The sequence below is a fragment of the Neoarius graeffei genome, chromosome 4, assembly GCF_027579695.1.
Source record: "Neoarius graeffei isolate fNeoGra1 chromosome 4, fNeoGra1.pri, whole genome shotgun sequence".
NCBI classification, from domain to species: Eukaryota; Metazoa; Chordata; class Actinopteri; order Siluriformes; family Ariidae; genus Neoarius; species Neoarius graeffei.
Genome location: NC_083572.1, coordinates 106,859,107 through 106,872,247, shown reverse-complemented (window position 1 = coordinate 106,872,247; position 13,141 = coordinate 106,859,107). Strand labels below are relative to the sequence as shown.

General features: G+C 40.6%; 1 protein-coding gene across 5 annotated transcripts in view; it reads left to right on the top strand.

Moving 5' to 3' along the window:
* opa1 (OPA1 mitochondrial dynamin like GTPase) overlaps positions 1-13,141 on the top strand; it is a 187,870-nt gene that overhangs the window by 159,946 nt on the left and 14,783 nt on the right. For all 5 annotated transcript variants that reach the window (XM_060920130.1, XM_060920128.1, XM_060920129.1 and 2 more), the window contains 2 exons: positions 131-224; positions 323-433. In XM_060920130.1, coding sequence (XP_060776113.1) covers positions 131-224; positions 323-433 — 205 coding nt within the window. The remainder of the gene's footprint in view (positions 1-130; positions 225-322; positions 434-13,141) is intronic.

Here is a 13,141-nt window from a genome sequence, read left to right as displayed (position 1 = left end):
AAAAATGCACATCACTTTGGTCCAGTGTTTTTAAAAAAAATCTTTCTATTTTCATATCAGGCTAGGATTGTAAATGTTTTTCAGGTTTCAGCACAGAGATTTCGTGTGTGTGTGTGTGTGTGTGTTGTAGCTGGAGTGTAACGACGTGGTGTTGTTCTGGAGAATTCAGCGGATGCTGGGCATCACAGCCAACACTCTCCGCCAGCAGCTCACCAACACTGAAGGTGTGTGATGAGGAGACGGAGACGCAGCACTCGGGTGGTGGGATTTGCTGTGTGTGTGTGTGTGTTGGAGTTGTGATGTGGTTTTGTCGTTCTAACAGTGCGGCGCTTGGAGAAGAACGTGAAGGAGGTGCTGGAGGACTTTGGGGAGGACAGTGAGAAGAAACTGCAGCTCATTACGGGGAGGAGAGTTCAGCTGGCTGAAGACCTCAGTAAGTGCAGTGTGCGCGCGCACACACACACACACACACACACATTCTCTCTCTCTCTCCCTTTTTTTTTTTTTTTAAATTAGGTCCATGTTGTGGAGTCACTGTGGACAAAAGGAATAAAACACTCCAGGATGAACTATTGTAGGAAAATAATCAACCTTGTGCTAACAGTCAGAGTAAATTGGTACTTTATCAATATTTTAGTTGTAAATTTTATGTATTTATTTGCTGCGCTGCAAGTGTAAGATGCATCAGTAACGGAGAGTTACTCAGTCAGTTTTATTTCCCTGATCAGTTTCACAGCTGTGTGAGCGCTTGGAGAGGTGGTGATGGTGATGATGGTGTTTGGAGAGTTTTAACTTTCAGACTGCAGTTCAGTTAAAACGACAGACGACTGGAGTTCCTCAAAAACAGGACGAGCTGTGGTTTTTTTTTTTGTCTCGTTGACGTCAGAGAGAGAACCAGGCAGGTGATGGAGCGGCTGTTTATATCGGCTGTGGTGTCAGTGGGAGCAGGAGCTGATATTAATGTAGCTATAAATGGATAAAAAGTGTGGTGTGTTTTTCTTAAATAAGTAATTAATAAATCATAATGAATAATTAATGAATAAATAAATATTTAATTTCTGAGGCGTCGGAGGAATAAAATGACATTTTAAGAAAAAATCTGTAAAGAATGACACATCATACTTTTTATCCATTCATTGCTACATTTCATAGAATTGCAAAACAAGTTACAGCATTATGCACAGGTCACGACACACATGTATATGAATACATCTTCCTGAACATGTGTGTGTATATATAACACTTTAAAGAATAAACGCTGAGATTAAAGATTAAGCCCTGAGGTTAAGGATTAAAACCTGAGATTAAGGAATAAAACCTGAGATTAAAGACTAAGACCTGAGATTAAGGAATAAAACCTGAGATTAAAGATTAAAAAATAAAACCTGAGATTAAAGACTAAGGAATAAAACCTGAGATTAAAGATTAAGACCTGAGATTAAGGAATAAAACCTGAGATTAAGGATTAAGACCTGAGTTTAAGGAATAAAACCTGAGATTAAAGACTAAGGAATAAAACCTGAGATTAAAGATTAAAAAATAAAATCTGAGATTAAAGAATAAAACTTGATATTTGAAGATTAAAAAATAAAATCTGAGATTAAAGAATAAAACTTGATATTTGAAGATTAAAAAATAAAATCTGAGATTAAAGAATAAAACTTGATATTTGAAGATTAAAAAATAAAATCTGAGATTAAAGAATAAAACTTGAGGTTAAAGATTAAAACCTGAGATTAATGGATAAAACTTGAGATTAAAGATTAAGACCTGAGATTAAGGAATAAAACCTGAGATTAAAGACTAAGACCTGAGATTAAGGAATAAAACCTGAGATTAAAGATTAAAAAATAAAACCTGAGATTAAAGACTAAGGAATAAAACCTGAGATTAAGGATTAAGACCTGAGTTTAAGGAATAAAACCTAAGATTAAGGAATAAAACCTGAGATTAAAGACTAAGGAATAAAACCTGCGATTAAAGATTAAAAAATAAAATCTGAGATTAAAGAATAAAACTTGAGGTTAAAGATTAAAACCTGAGATTAAGGAATAAAACCTGAGATTAAAGACTAAGACCTGAGATTAAAGATTAAAAAATAAAACCTGAGATTAAAGACTAAGGAATAAAACCTGAGATTAAAGATTAAGACCTGAGATTAAGGAATAAAACCTGAGATTAAGGATTAAGACCTGAGTTTAAGGAATAAAACCTGAGATTAAAGATTAAGACCTGAGATTAAGGAATAAAACCTGAGATTAAGGATTAAGACCTGAGTTTAAGGAATAAAACCTGAGATTAAAGACTAAGGAATAAAACCTGCGATTAAAGATTAAAAAATAAAATCTGAGATTAAAGAATAAAACTTGATATTTGAAGATTAAAAAATAAAATCTGAGATTAAAGAATAAAATTTGAGGTTAAACATTAAAACCTGAGATTAATGAATAAAACCTGAGATTAAAGATTAAGACCTGAGATTAAGGAATAAAACCTGAGATTAAAGATTAAAAAATAAAATCTGAGATTAAAGAATAAAACTTGAGATTAAAGACTAAAGATTAAGCCCTGAGATTAAAGATTAAGACCTGATATTAAGGAATAAAACCTGAGATTAAAGATTAAAAAATAAAATCTGAGATTAAAGAATAAAACTTGAGATTAAAGACTAAAGATTAAGCCCTGAGATTAAAGATTAAGACCTGATATTAAGGAATAAAACCTGAGATTAAAGATTAAGACCTGAGATTAAGGAATAAAACCTGAGATTAAAGATTAAAAAATAAAATCTGAGATTAAAGAATAAAACTTGAGATTAAAGACTAAAGATTAAGCCCTGAGATTAAAGATTAAGACCTGATATTAAGGAATAAAACCTGAGATTAAAGATTAAGACCTGATATTAAGGAATAAAACCTGAGATTAAAGATTAAAAAATAAAATCTGAGATTAAAGAATAAAACTTGAGATTAATGACTAAAGATTAAAACCTGAGGTTAAAGATTAAGCCCTGAGATTAAAGATTAAAGAATAAAACTTGAGAGTAAAACCTGAGATTAAGGAATAAAGCCTGAGATTAAAGATTAAATCTTTAGATTAAGGAATAAAACCTGAGCTTTGAGGTTTCTGTTGGTGCCTCCAGATTTAAAAATGAAGATGATAAACCTGAGGATTAGGAAGATTGGACTGACGGAGCGTCACTTACTGAACACCACTAGAGGGCAGTAACAGTCTGTAAATCCGTCTCTTCTCATCACGACGCTCTCGGATTATTCTCCGGATTACACAATAATCACATTATACGCCCTCAAGGATCTCGGCTTTCATCACCGATTTATTCTCATCCAGAACTCCTCTGTGTGTGTGTGTGTGTGTGTGTGTGTGTGTGTGTGTGTGTGTGTGAGAGAAAGAGAGCATTTAGTGATGAATGGAATGAATTTCAGCACAAATGTACCCAGCATCATCCTTCACTCTTCGTCATGAGGTTCGACTCGTATTTAGTTTCGAATGTTTGATTTTGATTTTTCTCATTTTTTCAAAAATTCAGCAGTTATTCTTTATAATTATGACTTAACTGGGATTAACGGAGAGAGGGTCGAGAGCTGATGCCAGATTTAGTTGGAGTCGTGATTCGGGAAGGAATTTATGGCTGGATGTGAAAGCTGACATGCCCAGGCTTGAATGAACACACACACACACACACACACACACACACACAAACTGACCATGTGAGAGAGATTTTACGAGCTAATGGATAATCGGTGTGTTTACAGCCGTGTGTTTATATACACAGTGACTCTCTGTTCAGTGACGAAGTCTCATTATCGTTTCTATAGCAACAGCTCATTCGTGGGGACTTGTACCGAGACGCTTAATGTAAATGGATTAAAAGAGAGAGAGAGATTGATTTTGGTTATTTAACATTTTATGGAAGGAGTCTCCAGTGCCACTTTTTAACTTTGCTTAAAAGTAAAATCTGCTCTTTTTTTTTAAATTGTGTTTATTTTATTTTAATTAATTATAATCTCATTAACTCCAAGACAGAGGCTGGTGATGGAACAACTGTTTATAATTGTTTGTAGCATCAAGAAGACATTTAAATGTAACCGTAAACGGATAAAAAAAAAGCCCAATGTGTAATTCTTTAATACTTTTTAAAACCGTAATGCGTTTTATTGGCACGCTGCTGCAGAATAAAGGGAATAAAACACAGCTGTTTGTGGAAGATGATGATCATCAGGGTGGTAACTGTAACACAGTCAGTTGTTGATTTATTTTCCTATAACTGCGTGACACTGAGTGCGTTTTATTCCTGACAGAAGTGTGCGCGCTCTAAGCGCAGGCATGGTACTGTACCGCTTTATAAATATTCATGAATGAGCAGTAAATATGCTAATGTGCACATTTACACAGGTTAATTGATGAATCTGGATTTAACAGAAACATTAGCATGCGCAAATGAGTGCACACACACACACACACACACACACACACACACACACACACACAGGATACTGGATCCTGTGCTTTAAGGCATGACACTGACCAGAAGACAAACCTCCCAAGATGTGGTGGTCAGTGTGCTTAACATTAAACATGCTCAGGCAAGCATGCACTGGTGTACGGTTGCTTACACACACACACACACACACACACACAGCCGCTCTCTTGAGTGTGTTTAAAGAAGAGGATGTGCTACAAAGCTGTGATCCTATAACTGATGGTCCTGGAGCTCTTGACTGGGCTATCAGTAGATACGTCACGCTGTTATAGGAAAATAATCAACGCTGGGGTGGTGTCAGGGTGGGCGGAGTCACACTTGGCACCCTACTCTTGCTCAGTTTCCTACAACAGCATCACAGGAAGTGTTTTATTCCACTAATCCTACAGCAGCTTACCAAAAAAAAAGATCCAACTTTCTGCTCAGCCGTCGTCCACAATTCAGTTAAATCATATCTCCTCCGTCAGTTCTCCACGGATTTCCGTTCCGATTGTTTTGTTTGAAAGAACTCATCACTCCGTACGAAATTTGGCGGTTGTTTTGTCAAATTTTTGCTAACTGGTTAGTAATCAGGCCAAATTAATCAACAACTTTTCCAGGCCTCTGAGTAGAATTGTATCTCCTGTCTGATTTCTCATCCGATTTCAGTTCTGATCGATGTTTTGGGTCGATCTTCCTTCGAGGAACAAAACTTATGGAATCAATATTGTGCCAAAATGTTCATACAATACTTTTGAAATATCAAACAAAAATGATAAATCAAAAAAAAAAAGTCAATTTTTTTAGACTGGCAAACAAATTATTCGTGTAATCGTGCAAAATATCAGTCTATTACTCTTCAGAAACCTTTTATTTTTGTTCCGCGTCTTTCTCGGTTTTGTTTGACGTAATTTATTTTGGTTGCGATTCCAGCTTTCTCGTTTGCGCTCCCTGACTTTTTGCTTGCAGTTTTGGCACAAACTTCCCATGTGGGTGGGCTGTCCAGGAATGCATTCCCATTGGCTAACTTGCGTTTGACTGACAGCTCCGCTCAGCCATTCCCTACTCGTATTCTGGCGGACTGTTTGACGAGTGACGATCCATTGACGGTAAACAAGGATGGAGTGGACTTCAGTGGCGACTATGATATTGAATTAACTCAACAAAGTGTAAATTCAATATCATAGTCGCCACTGAAGTCCACTCCATCCTTGTTTACCGTCAATGGATCGTCACTCGTCAAACAGTCCGCCAGAATCCGAGTAGGGAATGGCTGAGCGTAGCTGTCAGTCAAACACAAGTTAGCCAATGGGAATGCATTCCTGGACAGCCCACCCACACGGGAAGTTTGTGCCAAAACTGCAAGCAAAAAGTCAGGGAGCGCAAACGAGAAAGCTGGAATCGCAACCAAAATAAATTACGTCAAACAAAACTGAGAAAGACGCGGAACAAAAATAAAAGCTTTCTGAAGAGTAATAGACTGATATTTTGCACGATTACACGAATAATTTGTTTGCCAGTCTAAAAAAATTGACCTTTTTTTTGTTTTTTTGTATTTTGATTTATCGTTTTTGTTTGATATTTCAAAAGTATTGTATGAACATTTTGGCACAAAATTGATTCCATAAAAACTTGGCCATTTGTTTTGTTAATTTTCTTGTTGTAAACGATTTGCTTACAACTTTGTTTATTTCCCAGTGAAATCGTGTCTCCTCCTTCAGTTCTGATTGTAATTATTGGCGGCGGATATAGAAACGGGTTCCATCCGTCCGGTCACATTTTCGTTTCCGGGTCATATCTTTAAAACTACTGAAGATGTCTTCATGAAACTTTGTAGACATATCAAGCAACATGTGAACTGGTGCCATTTTGAATTTTTGAAAAAAAAAGTATTTTTCAAATTTGTACATGAAAAATAGATTTTGACTGAGTTTCTAAGCGCAATGTTGGTTTCTGGAGCAAAACTGTTCATGATACGTATTTGAAACTCGGTACACGTGTTAACAAGGTGATGTAGATGTGCCTTTTCATACTAAGAAATTTAAATTTTTCATGTTTCCATGGAAACTATTTCAGACTTGGTCTCTGAGGTTAGTCTGAGGGGTAGGTTTGGTTTCCAGAGCAGAACTTGAAAACTATGAGTGGTTTGGTGTTGAAAGTTGGTATATGTGTCGATTAAGTCAGTGATTCCCAACCGCTGTGCCGCGGCACATTAGTGTGCCATGAGAGGTCATCAGGTGTACCGTGGGAAATTATCCAATTTCACTTAATTGTTCCGAAAATTATTATTTATTTACTGCAAATAATTTGTCTTCGTTCGTCTATGCCAGCGACGTATAGTGACCGGAAGAACAATTAAATACTCTTCCACTAGATGGCAGCAGGTAGCTAATTAACCTGTGTATCTACCTGTTGCCCTTCAAACAATAGAATTAGTAATGCTTCGGGTGTGATAGCGATGATTTAAATATTTGAAAAGAAAAAGTACACAATCCAAACTAGGTCCTGGAGAAAATTCTGAACCAGATGAAGGCTCTAGTATGAGTAGAGGTCAGAAGAAAGCAAAAAAAGTGATTTTCCACAACCTATCTATGCGAACTGGGCTTTTCAAGCATGACTGCTATAAAAACTAAAAAAAGAGAGAGACTCAGAGCTGTTGAGGAAGATCTTCGTGTGTGTCTTTCTTCAATTCCTGCGAGTATATCAGCTTTGTGTTCAACTAAACAGGCCCAGGTTTCACACTGAGTAAGTAAATTGTGAGTAAATTGAGACTAGATGATCATTATATTTCATTCTATATACTTTTTGTGACATTTTTGTTTGGTGGTGTGCCGTGGGATTTTGCGAATGTAAAATATGTGCCGTGGCTCAAGAAAGGTTGGAGAAACACTGGATTAAGTAATGTATATGTGCCTTTTGATACTAAGAAATGTTAATTTTTAGCTCATCTGGACCAAAAGTCCGGTGGGTTTATTATGCCATGGGCGGCTGAGGTCAGTGTAAAGAGGTCAGGTTAGTTTCCTGCAGCAGAACTTGGAAAACTATGACAAATAATATGTTGAAACGTGGTATATTATTGGTATATCGGGGGGGCGGGGGATATAGATGACTCTGTCGTCTTGTATTTGAAAGAACTAGTCATTCTGCTCAAAACTTGGTCATTGTATTGGCCTTTTTTTTTGCTAACAAACTGCTAATTAGGTCAACTTAACGAGTTTTTGGGACTTCTCATTAGAATTGTATCTCCTCTCACAGTTCTCGCCCGGTTTTGGGTCGATCTTCCTTCGGGGAACAAAACTTAGTCGTTTATTTGTTGATCATCTTGTTGTAAACACTTTGTTTACAACTTTGTTTCTTTTCAGTTAAATCGTATCCTCGGTCAATTCATCAGATTTCAGTTCTGATTGTTTTATTTGAAAGAACTCGACCTTCTGAACAAAACTTGGTCGTTGTATTTTTTTTTTTTTGCGATCAAATTAGTCATGAGGTCGACTTAATACATTTTCTTCTGACGAGAATTGTATCTCTTCTCTCATTTATCATGCGAATTCAGTTCTGATCGATGTTTTGGGTCGATCTTCCATCAGGGAACAAAATTTGGTCCTTTGTTGATGTCCCTGTTGTAAACAGTTTGTTGGTCCGCTCTCTTTCACATCGTCACGTTTCGGTTCTGTTTGATATTTTGGTCGTCATGGTTGTAAGCGACTACGCCCTGACGTCCTGGTATTGACTTGTGATCCGTTTATAATTGCATTTGTTGTTCTGGGACGTCCTTGAAACGCAGCAGTTTCATCGCTTTTTCGAGACGCTTTTCTGAATACAACGAAAACGCAGCTTGTCATGTGACCGCAAAAACCTTCCGAAACTCCGTTAGTGTCGCGTAACGAACGTACGAGTCACTGTGAACGGAAACGGTGACGTATTAGAGCGAGCGCGTTAACGTGACCCTGTGGTCATCAGTCAGAATCCAGAATTCAACAGCGCTGTGGTAGAAAGTGATGACTGGACAAACCTTTCAGACAGGATGCAGCTGTGAATCTGGTTAGTGTCTGGGTTCGATAGAGAAAAATAATAAAATACTCTTAAATGAATAATAAAACTGTAAATAAATTCATGAAAGGATGATCAGGAAGGGTAACGTTTACTCTCTGCTATATTAAAGATGTTAAATGCAAGTTTGGGAAAGTTTTCCGCTCCGGTGGAGCGCCGTCATTCCAAACGCTTTACGATGAAGCGTGGCAAAAGAGAAGCAAATGAAGGAAGTACAAACGTTTCTAAAAGTTTCTGAAGAAAAGGAATATTTGTTATGAACGTTTTTCATTTTTAATAAAAGGAATATTTTAGTGAACAGGCTATTTAACAGTTATTCCACGAAATCGGGTCGTATACGAGCTGATAGACGACGAGGTGCGTAGCACCGAGATTGAGTGGAACGACTGTTTTATTCTCTCCACACTGACTGGATTTTGAGAAACGGAGCATTTTTATTTTTTGCAAATTCGATAAATAAAAAATTTTATACAAAACATCCGACAAAATCATTTCTGTTTAGAATGTAAGCAAACCAGCGAAACGACAGGAGCAATTTGTGGAAAATGCGATTTAATAATAATTCTTGAAAAACAAACACACACAAAGAGATGTTCTCACCATTAAATACTTTCATTCCATATTTTGTTGCTTTTTTTGTATTTTTTTGGGGGTTTTGTTTTCGAGTAGAGTTTTTATTTCGTCCTTGGTTGGTTCAGCAACACGTGCCGCCATTTTGTTTTTCTTCTTTGGGTTTTTTGGTGGTTGGCAAACCAACTTAAAGGTGCATTAGCGCCACCGACTGGGCTGGAGTGTGGAACAGGAGATATTGGGGGGGGGCTATTCTTTTAGCTATTTCTGTTTCTTTTAAATCCTTGATAACAAAGTGATATATCTGACTTGATGCGCTCCGCCATTTTGTTTTTCTCTACTCACGGTATATGAGCTGATATCCTGATAGTAGAGTAGCCAATCAGAGCGCGCGATTGTTCATATCCAGTGAACGTGGACAGAATAAATATATACATTATTCCAACCTTTTACATGCGTGGGTAAATAATAATTGTTTAAATATCTATTGACCCGGCCTGTAACAGCACGCTGTGCGTTAGTGTTTTATTCCTTGTTTGTTTAATCACATAAGGACATTTTGTTTGGAAGCTAGTGTACGTGTATGTACGTTTCGATAATTAGTAGACGCTTCGATCCAGAGCATGTACGCCTTTCCTGGTTAAATGCTTCAGGTTACGTTCTTTATCCTTTGATGAATTTGGAGTCAATGGAGTCGAGCGTTTTCGGAGTGTAATGAACTCGGCATGGAGATGGAGTCTGAACATGTTTCCGAACTCCAGCGTCTTTCATGTCATTAAGACGAGCTTCTCCGACGTGCCCGACTTTCTGAGTTTTAAAAGTCAGCCTTATTATTGAGCGTCGTCGGTCGACTGACGGTCTGACGGTCTCGCTCCAGCAGTCACAGCTGAAGGCCCGCTTTTGATGTGAGCTCGTAAAAATTGGCTGAACTGAACGAGGAACTCTTGGTGGTCTATGGAGAGGAAAATAATCAGGGAGTTGGATTGGTTTAAACTCTGAGCTGTAGGTTTTGGCTCTTTGATGATGTTGTTAACCCACATTCACTCAGTGTTATGCAAATTAGTTATGATGCAAGCTACGAATCCAAATTATCAACACAAGTAGATTTCTAGCCAGGACTGTCGGATGGGAAGAGTTCAGGGTGTGTGTGGATACTTAAAAACCTATAGCTCGTTTCCTTATGAAACTGCACTTACTGTACCTGAGACTACTATTATAATTTTTTAATTATTATTTATTTATTTAATTTATTATTATTATTTTATTTATTTTAATTTTTTTTAAGGAAAGGGTTATGACCAGCGACTGGGCGTTGGGCGCGGCGGGGTCGACCTGCGACTGGGCGTTCGGAGCGGCGGGGTCGACCTGCGACTGGGCGTTGGGAGCGGCGGGGTCGACCAGCGACTGGGCGTTGGGCGCGGCGGGGTCGACCAGCGACTGGGCGTTGGGCGCGGCGGGGTCGACCAGCGACTGGGCGTTGGGCGCGGCGGGGTCGACCAGCGACTGGGCGTTGGGAGCGGCGGGGTCGACCTGCGACTGGGCGTTGGGAGCGGCGGGGTCGACCTGCGACTGGGCGTTGGGAGCGGCGGGGTCGACCAGCGACTGGGCGTTGGGAGCGGCGGGGTCGACCTGCGACTGGGCGTTGGGAGCGGCGGGGTCGACCTGCGACTGGGCGTTGGGAGCGGCGGGGTCGACCTGCGACTGGGCGTTGGGAGCGGCGGGGTCGACCAGCGACTGGGCGTTGGGAGCGGCGGGGTCGACCTGCGACTGGGCGTTGGGCGCGGCGGGGTCGACCTGCGACGGGGCGTTGGGCGCGGCGGGGTCGACCAGCGACGGGGCGTTGGGCGCGGCGGGGTCGACCAGCGACGGGGCGTTGGGCGCGGCGGGGTCGACCAGCGACGGGGCGTTGGGCGCGGCGGGGTCGACCTGCGACGGGGCGTTGGGCGCGGCGGGGTCGACCTGCGGCGGGGTCGACCTGCGACGGGGCGTTGGGCGCGGCGGGGTCGACCAGCGACGGGGCGTTGGGCGCGGCGGGGTCGACCAGCGACGGGGCGTTGGGCGCGGCGGGGTCGACCAGTGATTGTGGTGCGAAGATGAGAAGATAAACTTCATATGTTGAAAAAGATGTCACTCGAAGATAAACTTCATATCTTCATGCCACCGTGTAATATCATCTATTTAATTTCCAGTACCAGTCAAAAGTTTGTACACCCCTACTCTACTCATTGAGGTTTTTTTTTTTTTATTTCTCCCTGTATTTTCTACATTGTAGAACAATACTGAAGATCAAAACTATGACATAACATCTGGAACATATCTGTAATTATGTGATTTTAAAAAAAAGTGTGAAATACATTTCGTATTTGAGATTCTTCAGTGTATTCAGCGTTTCCCTTGATGATGCTTTGCACGCTATTGGCATTCTCTTAACCAGCTTCATGAGGTCGTCACCTGGAACGCTTTTCAATTAACAGCTGCGTCTCGTCAAAAGTTAATTAGTGGACGAGTTTCTTGCCTCCTTAATGTGTTTGAGATCAAACAGTAAATAATACATAACTTTTAAAATGTACAGTAAACAGCCCTGTTCCATCCACAACTGCAGTAATCCGTACGTACTCGATCAAGAACCGCTCGACTAAGTAAAGAGAAACGGCATCCATCATTACTTTAAGACATGAAGAAGTGACTTTTAATTAAAAAAAACAAAAAAAAACCCCTTGAATTAGAATTAGAATTAGGCGTGTCCAAACTTTTGAGAACAAACTGTTCGTAGCTGTATTCACGAAGTTAAAACCCTCGGTGTTGGAAGCTTGCTTGAGCCAGCGCATTTGCGTTGCGGGTGAAGAGAGGGCCAGTGAGTCACCGGTGAGCTGTTGGAACATGCGCTTTCATCCCCCCCGTCCCGGTATTCTGCCCTGTGGAAGTGGGGCTACAAACGCTGACGAGTCACCGAGCGTGAGATTTATGGAGCAGACGGCCCGAGGCAGAGCCAGCGGTGTTGAACCCGTCTCACAGCGGACCACCAGGGGTGGGGTGGGGGGTCAGTCCTGTCACAGGTGCAGGGAGCTGAGCGGATGACCTCGTACTCACCTGGCTGAGTGTTTGGGGGGGGGTCAGAGTACGGGGTACTTCCTTTAACAAAGAGAAAATTCCACTCCCTGCGGCTCAGTCTGGTGTTAAGAGCGATTTGCCTTTACTCGCAGCCAGGCAGGTAAAGAGCTGCTCCTGTTTCAGGCCGCAGGGGAGTGTGTGTGTGTGTGTGAGAAAATGTGTGTGTCTGTGAGAGAGAGAGACTGAATACGTTGGTGTAGTTGTGCAAGCTGGGCTGCGTTCAGGCTTGCCACTTTTGCAGCCCGATGTGGGCGGGTGGATTGATGAGCTGTGTGTGTGTGTGTCATGTGCCAGGGCAGCTGCATGGCACCGAGCCTGTGCTGCTAATATGTGACCTCAGGCACGTCCTTTAATTCTCCTAATGAACCTGATTCAATTATCAGAGCACACTGTGTACACACACGCATGCACTTTTTCTTTTTTTTTAATTAAACAAATATTTATTTTCCATCACGCTCGTCCTTTGGCTGTTTTCTGCTTTTGCGGTGGAAAGCTGTTCTCTAAACCGCCTTCATAATTATCCACGTTCTTACAAAGCATCGTTTCGTCGTCATTTCTTCCTAATAAACGAGTTGAAACAATTGTGTAAGGAATAAAACACTTAGTGTCAGGTGGTTGTTGTTGTTATCCATCCAGGACACTTTTTCCATGGAATAAAAACATGTTCTATTCCCTTCTAGCAGGTTTCATTCATTTGGTCTGATAGTATGCAATATTGTTCGCGTATCGCTTATCCTACGTGTAACCAATGCAGAATGAGCGTCGAATATGGTTTATGATATTGCACGGTTGTCAAGACAACATGACGTCACGTGTCGGAGATGTAAAACTTCCGCGCGAGCGACTGGGACAATTCGTAAACAAACATGGCCGCCAGGTTCGCTTGGTTAAATACGGAAGATTTTGAGGGAGTTTTGAAAGAAAGACGCG